The 16,703-nt window shown below is 33.0% G+C and overlaps 1 protein-coding gene across 1 annotated transcript; it reads right to left on the reverse strand.

Annotated features, from left to right (window-relative positions):
- Positions 1 to 752: 752 nt before the first annotated feature.
- On the reverse strand, positions 753 to 4,334 carry LOC115719848 (putative UDP-glucuronate:xylan alpha-glucuronosyltransferase 5). The gene is made up of 2 exons (XM_030649034.2): positions 3,447 to 4,334; positions 753 to 1,974 (listed from the first exon to the last, which is right to left on the reverse strand). The coding sequence occupies exons 1-2, from the start codon at positions 4,273 to 4,275 to the stop codon at positions 983 to 985; spliced, it is 1,821 nt and encodes a 606-aa protein (XP_030504894.2). The 5' UTR covers positions 4,276 to 4,334; the 3' UTR covers positions 753 to 982.
- Between the last annotated feature and the right edge of the window lie 12,369 nt (positions 4,335 to 16,703).

A 16,703-nucleotide genomic window follows, 5' to 3' on the forward strand; every position in this document is an offset into this window, starting at 1 on the left:
AAGTTTTATTTTATTTTTTATTATTTTGATAAAAAGTCTTATTTTTTTAAAATTAATTAGGATTTTTTTTTTCTAAAACTTTACACGTACCAAATCATAACACTTATTTTTAGAATTTTTTTACTAAAATTAAAATATCAGACAAAAATTCTTAAATCTAACCATTTCAAGGACATAATTTAGTACATATCGAAATTTAGAAAGAAAAAAATCTTAATTAGTCTTTTTTTTAATACGGCAATAATTTTCGAATCAACTTATGAAAATTAAAGTTGGGAAACTTTTTTACTTTAAAAAAAAAATGTTGGGAAGTTTTTTTATAAATGGCAATAGCTTAGATGATTCTATTCAATAAAAATGCACAAACTCACTTACTTGGAAGTGTGGCCATTAAATGGTTTCAAATTTCAATTATTTTATGGGACTTGGTGCAACTAGAGAAGAGAAGAGATCTATCCATGCACTTTCACTGCTGTGAACATAAATGAATCATGTTTTTGTTCCCCAGTTGGAATTAGTAACTTTATTTATTTATCATGATTTCTATCCAGTGTTATGGTGAAGCATTGGATTTTAGTGCTGCCCATGCCAAAGTAAATTAAAAAAAAAATACTAAATACTTAGTGTAAATATAGCTATAGCCATATCCTGAAAACTAATTTCTGCTTAATCTGAAAACTAATTTCTGCTTAATCTGAAAACTAATCTTTTTTAACAACTTCATAAAAAGACAAATGTTGTTACAATCCAAATTAAAAAATAATGTTATTATTATGTTTGCTTGAATAATGTACAGTTAAATATAGTGTGAATAATAAAACATCCAACATTTTGATCATCTTGTCCAGAAAGGATGGTGAGATTTCGTTTCTTTCTTTTCTTTTAAAAAGAAAGAAAGAAAGAAAGAATTTCACACTTACTAATTAATCAACTTCTACTCGCTATATAATATATTCTCACATGGTTGTAGAACCTTTTCTTTCTAATCTACCAAACGGTGTCGTCTTAGGTCCTTAGGCTGAATTTTCCAATGGCCACTAGGCAAATCAATCTTATTAGCAATCCCTCTCCACTTCTTAATCCTACGGTCCATCTTCTTCGTCAATCCACAATACGACTGCAAATTCTTCGGCATGTAATCGTACACTTCCCACCACCGCCGGTGAGCTGAGTCGCTCGCGTAGATGAGGTGATCCGGCATGTCCCAATTACAGTCGTAATCCCTGTAACACAACCATGGCTTCAATCCCAGATAATGAATTGCCCCAATTTTTTGACCCCTACCCACCTCATGTAAAAAGTCTCCGCTACTGCTCCTTCTAAAAATCTTCAGGTAATTAATACTTCGGGGAAGCCGATGCCACCACGTGAAGACTTCGTTCAGAAACCCTTGGTCTCCGCCGTTGTACGATTTCAATTCAAATGTCTTCTCGCTAAGGACTTTGAACAAACAGTTGGATGGCTCAATCACCATCACCCCAGAATTGAACAAAAACCTGTCGTTCCCGGCTGCCGAGAGCTGAGGATATAAGAAGAGGTAATCCAGGTTGCTGAGAACCAGTAAATCTGCGTCGATGAAGACGATCTTGTCGTACCGGACGAGTTGCCATAGCCGGAGCTTGCTGTAGTTCCACTCGTTGTAGGAGCCTTTTTTCGCGAATGGACTTCGGATTCGGTCAATGGGGACGATCTGCCACCCGGCAGACCGGAGACCTCGTCGGGATTTTGTGCTGATGGATTTGTCGGCCAGGAGGACGAGGTCTCTGGTGGATTTGGTCCGGCGAATGCTTTGGGCCAAAGCTATGGCGCCACAGACGTAGGATTCCGAAGAATGAAGGACAGTGGCGTAGGCGTATCTTGGGCTGCGGTGTTGCTGATTTATTATCTGATTGGGCTTGGTCTTGGGCTGGGCCTCTGGTTCAATATTATCTGAGCCGGGTTCTTGTAAAGCCCATCTTCTCAGCTCCTCTTTTTCTGTTCAATGAAAACACAGCCCAATTTTCTTATTTAAAAATTAAATTATAAATAATAAGGGTTTTTTTTTTAAAAAAAAAAAAAACAGTAAATGATAAGGGCTTTCAAAATTAAAAATAAATATAAATAATAAGGTATATTTTATTTGAACTTACATTGATGTATTTTATTTATTTGATAAAAACATTAATGTATTTTAATAATAACAAAATTTACCTTTAGTAAAATCATCAATGACTACAAAAGGCATTAAAGAAAGGTAAAATGACTACAAAAGGTAGTTTCTTAAAAGATTATTCGATTTCAATAATTTCTCCAATATTATTCAAAACGAATTCCTTAAGAAATCTTAATTTAAACCGTAAAAACATTACTTCCTTATATCAACCCAAAAATTCAAGAGTGTATTGTACTAATTGATAAATTTAATATTATCGAATCCGTGAAACAATAAATGAATATTTAAGCAAAACAGCCTATAAATGTGAAATAACGTATACTTGTGAAAGAGAGAATAAAATAATAGAATTGGGTGTATGCCTCATGGCTCATGGCTCATGGCTCTCATGCAATTTCTTCATCTAGATTAAGCCAATGTGTTTATCCCAAAAAAAAAAAGCCTAATGTGATGATGAGAAAGTAAGATAGTTGAAAACTTTACCATCTATTAGTATCATTCACGTTAGTTGGAAATTAAATTATTGTAAACCAATAATGTCGCTATTGACAAAAACAATAATAAGAAGTTTATAAAATTAACAAATGTTAGCATATGTGCAGGGTGACATATGGACTTTTCAACTAACGTGTACGTATTAATTTATACATTAATTTATACGATGAGAGCGTTCGCGATGCCACATTAGTGCTACTACTGCTTAATTAAGACTTGTTCGAGCTAATTATAATTTATAGGTACAATTTTGTATTATTTGTTTGAAATAATCAATAACTAATATTACGTAAGAATATTGCCAGAGAACAAATAATTCACAATAATCTTGGTAGTTACACCAAAATTATTGTCATATAGATAGATATAGGTTCAAAATAAAGCAGGTCAAAGCTATTATACCAAATTCAAATTATGGTTAGGCTTTTTCATAACCATTAATTCATTCATATAAATTCAATATAAAACTAGCCAAGAAATGAAAATCAATTTAGAATGAGAAAGTACATTGATTTGGTCTTTAAAAGAGAGCTGACAAGTTGAATATTATTTGCTCAAATTGCATATAATATAGTAATAATTAAATATAATTTTTTTTTTAATTAAACAGCTCATTTTTGCAAAATCTTAAGTAGGTTAAACGTTTGGTGAAAAAAGCATCCTAATTCCATAGTTCCAGCAAATTTCTTTTACTAGTATCTCACCCAAATTTATGAAATATAACATATAATAGGAAAATGAGATTGTTAGAATTAGAGTATAGTAGAGAGATTATTAATTGTAACAAACAAGACCTTACCAGTTTGGTGATAATTAGGAGGAGGAACAAGTTGGCAAGACCCAAAAGGCATAGCCACTTTCTGCTTAAGCCTACTCATCTCAGGCTTATACACCCAAAACTCCCCTCTCTGCTGACTCATCAAATCATCACACCGAAAAATCTCCAACATGGGCCCACAGGACCCCACAAACACAACGTACACCGTCCGATCAGAACCACTTCTACTACTACTACTCCTGACCGCTAGATTAGCCACCACCAAATTCACCTGAAGCTCGAACACGTCACGCGGTGGGGTCCCACACGGGACCGCCGAAACGACAACATCTATATCGTCGTACGCTGACTCCAACAACGACGGGAGTGGAATTTCCGGGCACTTGGGTGTACCCCACGTCTGGTTCTCGTCGATCCACTCCGGGAAAAAATCGTCCCAGTTCGGCCGGTCCGAACCGGATAGAGTGTCGAACCGTACGGTGACCACGTCGGCCAATCCATGCAGGCCACGTAAGCCGTCGTCGAGTTCTTCATGTTCTAAATTGACCAAACCGAGCTTAATCTTACGAGTCGTATTTAGTTTCTCGGCGATTATTTCGAACCACTCCGGATATTTATTCGAAATTACGATATTGTCCTCGTGATGATGGTGTTGTTGTTGATTAAGATCAAGCCTTGTTGTAGTGGAGAAAATATAGTTATTAGTGGTGGGGGTTTTCTGGGGACAGGAGAAGGCTAATAGGAGGAAGAGAGCTAGAGAGAGAAAAAAGAGAATGAAGGGTCTAATATGCTTGCCAAAGTAGGACTTAGTATTGTTATTAATATTAATATAAGAGTTTTTAGACCTCATCTCATACTATATTTTCTTTTATTTTGGGAGAAAGAGCCAGAGGTTTTATAATTGTCGCAAAAATTCGTTCATTGAATCCATGAGTTTATATACACGCAGAGAAGAGAATGAATATTCTTTATTTTAATTATTATTATTATTATTAATTTATATGGATAATTGGAAAAAAGTAAATGAAGGAAAGATTTCTTTGTGTAAAAGTGCATGGCCTGCACGTTCGCCAAATTGTCGTTTTTGGTATACGTACGACCATGCGTTGCGCGTAAGTATCATATTTAATTTATAAATATATAATTTTTATTTTGATGAAATTTATAAATATATTTATATTTTTCCTTCACCCGCTTATTTATTCTTTACTTAAATTCATATTTAAGATTCTTTCTTAAAAGGAAATTACAGTTGGAGTTAATAATTTTTGTAATAATGCTTTTCTAATTGATGGGATTTAATTCTTTTAAAACATATATATATTTAGCTTTCGATTATTTCACAAAAAAAAAAAAGATATATATAGCTTTAATAACAATATTTAGCGGTCTTTTTAAAAAAAATGTTTAGCGGCTACTATTAAAAAAAATGTTTAGCGGTTTGGTTTTTTGAAGTTATTTTTAAAAATTAAAAAACGAAAAAGAAAACAGATACGTCAAAAACAAAACAAAAAATAAGATAAAAATGAATTAAAAAAAGAAGGATATTGGAGTGGACCTATAATTATATATTTTATACACGTCTCTAATTAATTAACAGCATGATTTAATTAATAGATAATAATTTATTAGTTTCTCTTTCATTTTATAATTTCTTCTTCTATTTATATATAATATATGAGTCGTGTACTACAATATGTATAGTTATATATATTTTTCTAAATTATACAGTTATGCTAAATGATCATGACTAACATTTAACATATAAAATAAAATTATTTGTTTCGTCTGGAATTATATATACATATATATATTTCAAAAATATTGAAAATGATATGGACAGAGATAGGCCACCTTCCGAATCTTTAAAAAAAATATTATACTTTTTTTTTTTCTGTTGTGAATGTGTTAATCCTGAATACATGAATGAGCTAATTCAACAAATCTTCCTAATTAGGTGAATTTGTATGTAATTAAGTCAAGTACAGTTGGTGTATATACTATATAACATATTATAATAATAATTTAGGAAGTACAGTTGGGCAAGCATAATCAGTAGTATACCTATCTTATTCTTACCTCGATTGATTATTATTGGAGTATTATTATTTATAAATATACATGTAGCTATATTGCTCCCAAGCTCTCAACCCAATGGGAAGGTAGAGATTCTTTACATTATACTGCATATAATTAGAAATAAAAGAAAAATGGGAAATTATTTTATATATTATTTAAAAAAAAAAACAATAATAATTTCATTTGTTTCAGTAATTTTTTATTTTGGTTGTGGTTTAAATTGTTTCGTTAGTTGATATGTAAATTGCTTTGTAAACTTTCATAAAAATAAAAAAAAAAAAAAAAAAAAAAAACTGTTTTAAAATGTAAAAATTAAAAAAATTAAAAAAAAAAAGACATTAACCCTCTAAACACTCATACTATAATTTTACTCTTTAAATTCAAATTTTAATGGTAAAATTTTTCAAGCAAATTTAAGTTGTCATTTATTTCTCTCTCCACTCCCAGACTCTATTTCCTCGAGTCAGGGCCGTCTCAAGGTGTTGTGTGGCCTAGGGCAAAATTTGAAACGGAGCTTTTTTTTTATATAAAAAATTTAAATAAATATTATTTATTTTTCAATTTTTGCTCAAAGATGTCATTTATTATTGAAATTTTGACACAATATAATTCACTATTTTATCTCTATATAATAAATAATTTTTCTAACACATAACCTAATTTAAGGTAATATTTGTTTATAGTTAATAGCATCTTTATTGAAGTTTTATATAATAGTATGTCAAAAAAATTGTTAATTTTTTTTAATATATGTTATAAGATTTTATAAATTTAAGAAGATAAATAATAATTAATAAATGTACTTTTCATTTAATTTATAATATTCTTGTTAGTTATTTTTTAAAGGCTAATTAGGACTTTTGCTTTGACATGTACCAAATCATGCCTCCTGAACTTTTAAAGTCGTGAAAAATACCCCCTGAACTATTGAGATTGTTGGATTAAAGGACTTTTGTCTAATTTCATTCAATTCTACTATTTCAATGATTGTTTATGTACTAAATATGCTCCCCAGACTTTGATATCTACCAAATCATGCCGCTCGAACTTTGACATGTACTAAATTATGCCCCTGAACTTTCATTCATGTTAGACTTTGACAAAATATAATCTTTGTTTCGTCAAAAAAAATAATATAATCTTTGCTCCTTACCAAAAATATTTATAATATAATATATTTTTTTTTAAATAATGTACTTTTTTTTAAAAAAAAAAAAAAAACTTTCTATAAATTGAGAAAGTCAAGAATCGAATCCAGCATCCACCAACTAACATATAATCCCTCTCTCACCAATTATGCTGGTAGCTCTATTATGAAAATTGTAAAACCAAAATTTATATATACACATATATATTATATTTTTATTTTTATATATATAATATTAATTTTAATTTTTCGGGGCCTCTAAAATTGTGGAGCATGGGGCCTAGGCCCCGGCTGCCCCACCCTCTGGTCGACCATGCCTCGAGTCCCTCTGTTCCTTAAACAAATTAATATACAAGTTGACTCCAATAGAATATTTATGGAAGGAATGTAAGTTGCAAGAGTAGAATATATGTAATTTGATAGTTTTATTATTTTTCTTGCTCCAAAAAGAGAGTTCTGTTAACTCAAACTTTTAGATCTCATTGTTTTGATGATTAACAAATATTTGATTCTTATTTGTTACTAATGGTTTATTGATTTTGTAGCAAATTTAAAAGAGAAAATAAATATTTTGGTATTTTTACCAAACTTTTGAAAGAAACACTAAATGGATTTAACAAGCATATCAAGAGCAAAAGATTCATCAAGGGATCAACAACTCAAGACCCTATTCAAAAGAGGTCTTCAAAAGCCCAAAGTCAAAAGTCAACCCGAAAGTCAAAGTCAAAGTCAAAGTCAAGGTCAACTCTCGGGAAAAGTCAACATGGGATCAAAAAACATGCAAATCAAGCTAGGAGGCTCATCTACATCAAGACTACTCAAAATCAAATGGTATAAATTTACTTTAGTCTTGTTAAAGTGATTTGCATAGCACACTAAGTTTTTTATAAATTTGAATTTTGGCCCATTCACTAACTTGTGCAACAAGTTTTCTCACACGATAGTTCAAAAAAATTTTTGATTGAATTTCTAAATTACATTTTGTTTAACTAAGAGAACAAAGTTGGAATTTCTGAAATCGGATAATCGAGTAAGAAGTTATGCGCGTTTAAGTCCCGAAAAATGGCATTTTTGCCTCTGGTCAGCCATCCGGAATTCCGGTTGGCATCCGGAATTCCGGTTGTAATCAATCTGGAATTTCGGTTCCCATTCGGACTTCCGGTTCACGGCTGACCTCACCTCGGGAAACGTGCTAACGGCTATAAACGGCTAGTTTTCTTTCAAACACTATATAAACTCGATTTTTCTTTCAAAAAATAAGTTGGTTGAGCATTTATTACAAACATCTAACCTATCTAAGTGAGATTAAGGAGCTTCCAAGTTTGAAATCCAAACAAACACTTTTCACACACTTTGAGCCAAAATTTGATTTTATTCATCTTAAGTGTGCTTGCTTTTCACTCTAGGTTTCCATTGTATCATCATATTTCTAGAGTGATTTTAGCTTGTATATCAAACACATTTCCATATTGTGATTGAGGTGAGGTTGGCACCGGTATTGTAAACAACCCGGTAATAGTGAGATTGGCACTTCAACAATCCGAGAAAGAGGTTAATAGTCCTCGGGGGTGCGAAACTATTGTAAGAGGTTTGGAAATACCTTGGTGAAAATTTCTCGGTTGTAAGGGTTAGTCAAGCCCGTTAACTTGGCTCGATATTGGAACTCAAAGCTAGGTCCATAGCTTTGAAGACCAAGGACGTAGGTGGCATAGCTCTACCGAACCTTGTAAAAATCGAGAGTTTGCATTTTCTAATCCTTAAACTCTTTACTTTACAAGTTTAATTATTTGTCTTAATATATTGCTTGCCATACTACTTGCTTTTACTTGATTAATTGACTAATTGCATAATTTTGTGTTAAAAGTTTTAATTTTCCGAAATTAGTTTAAATTTCCAATTCCCCCCTCTTGGAAACATATCTTGGGCTAACAATTGGTATCGCAGCAAGTGGCTCAAATTATTTGATTAGATTTCACAATCTAGAGCATGGCGTTTCCAAGTAATTCACAAAATAACATGTTAGAAGGTTTTAGCACAAATAGAGCACCATACTTCAATGGAGTAGATTTTCCTTATTGGAAAATTAGAATGGAAACTTATCTTCAATCTATTGACTATGATTTGTGGCATATTGTGTCTAGTGGTCCTTATGTTGCTAAACATGTCATAAATGGTGTTGAATTAATTAAGACTTATGAAGCATATGATGAAAATGATAAGAAAATGCTTTCTAAAAATGCTAAAGCTAAATATGCTCTTATATGTGGTTTGGATAGAGACATTTTTAAAAATATTGAACAAGCCTCTACCGCTTATGATATGTGGAAAATGCTTGAAGTTACTCATCAAGGAACTAGTGCTATGAAGGAAACTAAAATTCAAATTTATTCCTCTCAATATGAGAACTTTAAGATGAAATCGGATGAAACCATTGCTAATATGTATACTCGCTTCACTACAATTACTAATGGTTTGAACTCTCTTGGCAAGGTACTTACTCAAAAGGATATGGTGACCAAGATTTTGAGAAGTCTCACCAACGCTTATCAAGGAAAGGTGGTTGCCATTCAAGAAGCCAAGGATCTCTCAACACTTCCCTTGGAAGAACTAATTGGCTCACTCATGAACCATGAAATTTTCATGAGTGCTCAAGAAGAAGAGGAAGTTGAGAAGAAAAAGAAGACTATTACATTCAAGTCTTCCTCCTCCCATGCCATTAGTGAAGAAGATGAGGAAAGCTTATGTAGTGACATGGAGGACTTGGCACTCTTCTCTAAGAGATACAAAAAGTTCATGAAATTCAAAAAGAACTTTGGGAAGAAGCCACAAAGAGGGAGTGACTCAAAAGAAAAAAAAAAAAAGCAAAGATGATCCACCAATTTGCTTTGAATGCAAGAAGCCCGGACATATGAAGATGGATTGTCCAATGAGAAAGAAGAACAAATACAAAGGAAGGGCAATGTTGGCGGATTGGCTCAATAGTGACGAAGAGGACTCCGAAGAAGAAGGAAAGAATGAAGTAGCAAACATGTGCATGATGGCACTTGATGATGGGGTAAGCATTTCTAACCAAAATGATTGTGATAGCGAAAATGATGATGATAACTTAGATATGCCATATGATGAGTTGTCTAATTCATTTAAGGAACTATTTGATGATTTTGGTAAATTGCTTGTTAAAAACCAAACCCTTAGAGAGAAGACCAACATGCTTTTAAAAGAAATTGAGATTTTGAAAATAAATGAAAAAGAACTTATAGCTAAATCTCAATGTGCCACATGTGCTTCACATAAGAAAGAAATTGTTGAATTGAAAGCCCATGTGAGAAGCCTAAAAAATGACATATATACCTTCACTAGAGGTAAGGAAGGCTATGATCTCATGGTGGGAAACCAATCATGTGGTTTTTCAAAAAATGGTATTGGTTATGATCCTAGTAAGAAACAAAAGTTTTTGAGAAACTTTTTTGTGAAATCATCTAGTCTACCTCATTTTACATGCACATATTGTAACCGAGATGGTCATACTATTTCCTATTGTCATGTGAAGAAATTTTCATATCTAGGCAAGACTAAATGGGTACCAAAGGGTTCTAGAACTAACAAGAATGGACCCAAAGTTATATGGGTACCAAAAGCCAACAAATGAACTTGTTTTTGTAGGAATCAACAAGAAAGAGTCAAAGCTTATGGTTCTTCGATAGTGGATGTTCAAAGCATATAACCGGTGATCCATCAAGATTTTCAAGCTTTAAAAGCAAGGAAAGTGGCTTTGTCACTTTTGGAGACAATTCAAAAGGAAAAATCTTGGGCATTGGTGATATCGGTAACATATACTCTCCATGTATAAAAAATGTGCTTCTTGTTGATAATCTTAAACATAACTTGCTTAGTATTAGTCAATTATGTGATATAGGTTTTCGTGTTGTGTTTGAATCCTCAAAATGCTCCATTGAAAATGTTTCAACCAATGAAGTTATTTTCCTTGGAGTAAGGAAGGATAATGTGTATGTTATTGATGTTGATTCTTTTGATATTAAAAATAAATGTTTAACCATTATGAATGATAATTCTTGGTTGTGGCATAGAAGATTAGGACATGCTAGTATGGATTCTATTTCAAAATTGGTTAGAAAAGATCTTGTTATTGGTTTGCCATCTATTCCGTTTGTTAAAGATAAACTTTGTGATGCATGCCAATTTGGAAAACAAATTAAAACATCTTTTCATTCCAAGAAAGAGATATCAACTACTAGACCTTTGCAATTGCTTCATATTGATTTATTTGGTCCTTCTAGAATTGCTAGTCTTGGTGGTAAATACTATGCATTTGTAATTGTTGATGATTTTTCAAGATTTACTTGGGTTATTTTCTTGACTCTTAAAAGTGATGTTTTGGAAAACTTTGTCAAATTTTGTAAAAGTGTGCAAAATGAAAAAGGATATTCTATTACCTCCGTTAGGAGTGACCATGGTGGTGAGTTTGACAATGATGCCTTAGAATTGTTTTGTGATGAACATGGTTTTAACCATAACTTTTCGGCACCAAGAACTCCACAACAAAATGGAGTTGTCGAAAGGAAGAATAGAACAATTCAAGAAATGGCTAGGTCAATGCTAAATGAAATTTCATTACCAAAATAGTTTTGGGTCGAGGCCGTCAATACCTCTTGTTATATTTTGAATCGTGTTTTCATTAGGCCCAACATGAATAAAACCCCTTATGAGCTTTGGAAAGGAAGAAAACCCAACATTGGCTATTTTAAAGTTTTTGGATGCAAATGTTACATTTTAAACACCAAGGACAACCTTGGAAAATTTGATGCGAAATCCGATGTTGGAATTTTTATAGGGTATTCAACACATAGTAAAGCTTATAGAATTTATAACAAAAGAACTAATGTTGTTGAAGAATCTATTCATGTTGCCTTCGATGAGACTAACCCGCCTACAAGCAAAAGTTTAGATGATGATGTTGTAGGTTTGGGAGATGAGGTTCAAAATCTCGAAATTGGAGAGACTTCCAATGCTCCTTCATAAACTCTCAAAGAGGAACCACCCGTGGAAAAGGTAAATGAAAGCCAAGGTATGACCTCTAACCTTCCACATGAGTGGAAATTCAAAAGTGCTCATCCTATAGACCAAATTCTAGGTGATCCTTCTCAAGGTGTCACTACTAGAAACTCCCTTAGAAATTTGTGTAATTTCATTGCTTTTATTTCTCAAATTGAACCAAAGAATTTTAAAGAGGCCGAAGTTGATGAATTTTGGCTTCTAGCTATGCAAGAAGAAATAAATCAATTTATAAGAAATAATGTTTGGGAGTTAGTTCCAAGACCGTCACATCAATCGGTGATTGGAACAAAATGGGTCTATAGAAATAAGGTAGATGAGCATGGGGTCATTGTGCGTAACAAGGCTAGATTAGTGGCCCAAGGTTACAATCAAGAAGAAGGAATTGATTATGAGGAAACCTTTGCCCCGGTAGCAAGACTTGAGTCCATTAGAATGTTGTTAGCTTTTGCATGCCACAAGAATTTTATCTTGTACCAAATGGATGTAAAAAGCGCATTCTTAAATGGGTACATTATGGAAGAGGTTTATGTCTCTCAACCACCCGGTTTTCAAAATCATAAATACTCTAACCATGTTTACAAATTGAAAAAGGCTTTATATGGTTTAAAGCAAGCTCCTAGAGCTTGGTATGAAAGATTAAGCACTTTTCTTATTTCAAATGGTTTTTCAATGGGTAAAGCGGATAATACACTTTTTATAAAAAGAAAATCGAAAGACATTATTATAGTATAAATTTATGTTGATGATATTATCTTTGGTGCTACTAATGATGCTCTTTGTGAAGAATTTTCTAAGTGTATGCATAGTGAGTTTGAGATGAGCATGATGGGAGAACTCAACTTTTTTCTTGGACTTCAAATCAAGCAACAAAAGGATGGCATATTCATAGGTCAAACTAAGTACATCAAGGACCTTCTTCAAAAGTTTGACTTGGCAAATGCAAAGTCCATGAATACACCCATGAGCACATCCATAAAGATGGACAAAGATGAAAGCGGTAAGAATGTGGACATCACCAAGTATCGAGGTATGATTGGCTCTTTATTATATTTAACCGCTAGTAGACCGGATATTTTGTTTAGTGTTGGTCTTTGTGCGAGGTACCAATCTTGTCCTAAAGAATCCCACTTGAGTGTCGTTAAGAGAATATTTAGATACTTGATAGGCACAATGAATCTAGGACTTTGGTACCCCAAGAACTCAAACTTTGAAATAGTTAGCTACTCGGATGCCGAATTTGCCGGTTGTAAGACGGATAGAAAAAGTACTAGTGGAACTTGTCACTTTCTAGGAAATTCCTTAGTGTCATGGTTTAGCAAGAGACAAAACTCGGTAGCTCTATCCACAACCGAAGCCGAATATATAGCCGCGGGTAGTTGTTGTGCACAAATACTTTGGATGAAACAAACTCTTAAGGATTTTGATATTGATTTTGAATGTACACCCATAAAGTGTGATAACACTAGTGCCATTAACCTCTCTAAGAATCCAATATTGCATTGTAGAGCCAAGCATATTGACATAAGGCACCACTTCCTTAGAGATCATATCCAAAGAGGTGATATTATGCTAGACTTTGTAAGCACCGAATTCTAATTAGCGGATATATTTACCAAGCCTCTTAGTGATGAGAGATTTAGTTTCATTAGAAGAGAGCTAGGCATGACCAACTTAAATGAAATATAAGGTTTGTTAGCTATGAAAAATTTCATATCTCTTTACTTACTTATTTATGCATAATTATTCCAAATATGATATTAATGAGATTTATATGCATAGATGAGAAAATTTATTGATACTTGACCTATATGAACTATACTTGTTAAAAAAAAAAACTCAAAATCATAGGTCAAAATGTGGATTTTTGGTGAACTTTAGACTTGTTTTTAAACAAGTGAACATGTGAATTTTTGCATATTTGATTTTCTTATGTGTCTATATGCTTGAATATGTGAAATAGAATGTATTTAGTGTGCCTATAGGTTTATCTTGATTGAAATTTGCATGGAACAAATTTTTGGTACCTCACTTGTTGAATTTATAGATTTTTAGGCCTAAAAGAGTATTTTTCGTCAAACTTTCTCATTTTTCAACATTTTTCGATTCCGTAAGTTTGTACACCTCACATTTTATTTTATCAAACTGCCGGAAAAAGAATTTTTCAGTTTTGTTGCTTAAAACTCATTTTCAGTAAGGTTCTAGTTTTCTTGGCAATTTTCGAAAAACTTACCGTAAATCGTCATTTTTCATTATTTTTTAGTTTTTCTTGTTTGAGAAATTTTGTTTTATCATATTAAAGGTATTAGAATTGGTTTGGGGTCATTTGGGTCAAAATTGGAATTTTTAGGACGTTTTTAGGGGGATTTTTCTGGTCTGCTGCACCAACCGGAATTCCGGTTGTACCATCCGGAATTCCAGATGGCGCAGGACCAGAAAATAAGGGCTTTTTCGTCTTTTCAATGCGATTTTCCCCTTTAAAACCCTATCACCGAATTTTTCATTCCCCATTCAGATTTTCTAACCTAATACAGCAGCCACTCCTCCCTTTTCTCTCAAATTCTCTCTTTCAAAACCTCACTTTCATCTTCTAATAATTAAAAAAAAGGGGTGTGTTCTTCAATGGCTTCCTCATCTAATCCCTCCTCAAGAGCTCACAAGAGAATGGCTAGTGCAATTCAACAAAGGGAAATAAGGGCAAAAGCAAGGCAAGAGCCCACTCTATTCTTCAATGATGAGGATCACAACAAATTTGTCAATGATTTCTCTTCTAGGAAGATTCTCAAAGGTAAAATTTGTGATCTCCCTAGCCTTGATTATGTTGATTTTAGTCATCACTTTGATACCCTAGGATGGACATCTTTCATTCAAATTAATACTCCATTGTATCCTAGACTAGTCCAAGGTTTTTATGCTTGCATTAAACCTACCTTAGAACCTTTAGGTGTTAAAGGAACCCTTAGAGGAGTAGCTTTTGAACTCAATGTAGCATCTCTCAATGACATGTTAGGAGCACCAAATAGTGGCATATTACTTGAACCCAAACTTTCTCTCAAAAATGATGCCATTTTTAACTTTGATGAGTGTTCTAGGAATATTTGTGGTGATGGCCCTTTTATTATGAGACCAAAAAGACACCAACTCACTTTAGAGGCTAAAATTCTCCACAAATTCATTGTTGCAAATCTTGCTCCTAGAAGTGGACACCAAGATGAGATAAATTCCATTGATCAATTACTCTTGCATCTCATCATAGCCAAAACTACACCCATCAACCTAGGCTATCTTATTTTAAAATTCATAATTGATGTGGACAAGCCTAATATGATTAAGGCACTTCCTTTTGGTTTTCTTCTTAGCTACCTTTTTCCTCTCTTAGGAATCCCTACCCTACATGAAAAGAAAAATGATCCTACCTCTAGTGAGATTCTAGGATCCAAAACTTTCAAGGCTATGGGTTACAAATTCCTTAACAATGAATGGGTATTCACACCAAAAAGAGGGCAAAGAATGCAAATTGATTTGGAGAGTGATGATGAAGAAATTAATTTGCCCGCAAGTGAAAGTGAAGAAGAAGAAGAAGAAGAAGAGATGCCTCCTCAAGCTCCTCCCATGCCTCACTTTCCCCAATTCTGTTTTTACCAGGATCTTAGATCTACTCACAAGTATGTTGTTTAAACACCCTAAATATGAACTTTCTAAAACGATAAATTAAACACATATAAAGTTAAGAAAACCTTACATTGATGCAGCGGAATTAATGTCTCCTTCCACTCAGATCTCTAACCCTTGTATCCTTTCTGTAGCAGAGTATAATCAAGATCTGAGCCCGAATGTCCTTCTTCTTCAAGTTTGATCCTTCACAGTCTTCCAATCTATGATTGAGTTACTGCTTGCTGTGTGTGGGCACTCACTCTTTCACTAGGGTCACGAAATTGATGAAGGGAAAAGAGAAGGATGATTTCGGCCAGGTATAGAAAGTGGGGAAGGCTCAGTTTTACTGAAGAGAGAAATTTCTGTCAAATTACTAATGAAAGCATGTTATGTGACTGAGCCATCACTTTCTATTTATAGGCAACTACTAGGTTTAGGTTAGGAATTATTTGGCATTAAAATAATGAAAATATTAATTTGAAATCCCACAATAAGTGGCCGACCATGGTGTTGTATTGGGCCTCACTTGATTTTGCAGTTTTATCAAAATTTATCTCTATTTTCTCAAAAACGCCAATTTTCCAATTCTAACCTTTTAAATGCCAAAACTAATTATTAAATAACTAAAATAGATTATTAAATAATATTGTCATTTAATTTAATTATTAATTAGACATATAAAGTCCATTAATAAATAAATAAACCTAGAAACTCTTTTCTTTACAATTTCACCCCTGCTTAGTGAAAATTCATAAAATTAGACATAGTCTAACTTTAGAATTATAATTGATCAATCACGAATCAATTAATGAGTCTTACAAGCAGGATGTTCTCAACTAGAATGGGGACCATGGATCTATATGCTGAGCTTCCAATAAGTGAACCAAATTTACCAAGTAAATTCCTACTTATTAATTCTTCGTTGAATCCACTCTTAGAACTTAGAATTGCACTCTCAGACTTATATAGAGCACATTGTATGTTCCACGATATCAATATGCTATCTCATTTAACCATTGTTATAATCTTATTGTGGTTTAAAGATCCTCTATGTAGATGATCTACATCGAGATGGGATTTATTTACCGTTCTCACCCCTCAATGTATTTTGCCCCTTAAAACACTTAGCTACCTGTAAATGGTGTTTAGTGATCTAATGATTAGTCAGTTAAACAAGAGCTCATCCATTTACTTCTATTTGCTAAGCTCGATGGGAATCATCACTTGACTTCTATACACCAGTAGAAGCTATAGATTCCATATTTATGTTCAGCACTCCCACTCAATCATACTATCATGTTCCCAAAATATACGTATCACCCTGA

This window comes from Cannabis sativa, chromosome 2 (assembly GCF_029168945.1).
Source record: "Cannabis sativa cultivar Pink pepper isolate KNU-18-1 chromosome 2, ASM2916894v1, whole genome shotgun sequence".
In the NCBI taxonomy this organism is placed as follows: domain Eukaryota; kingdom Viridiplantae; phylum Streptophyta; class Magnoliopsida; order Rosales; family Cannabaceae; genus Cannabis; species Cannabis sativa.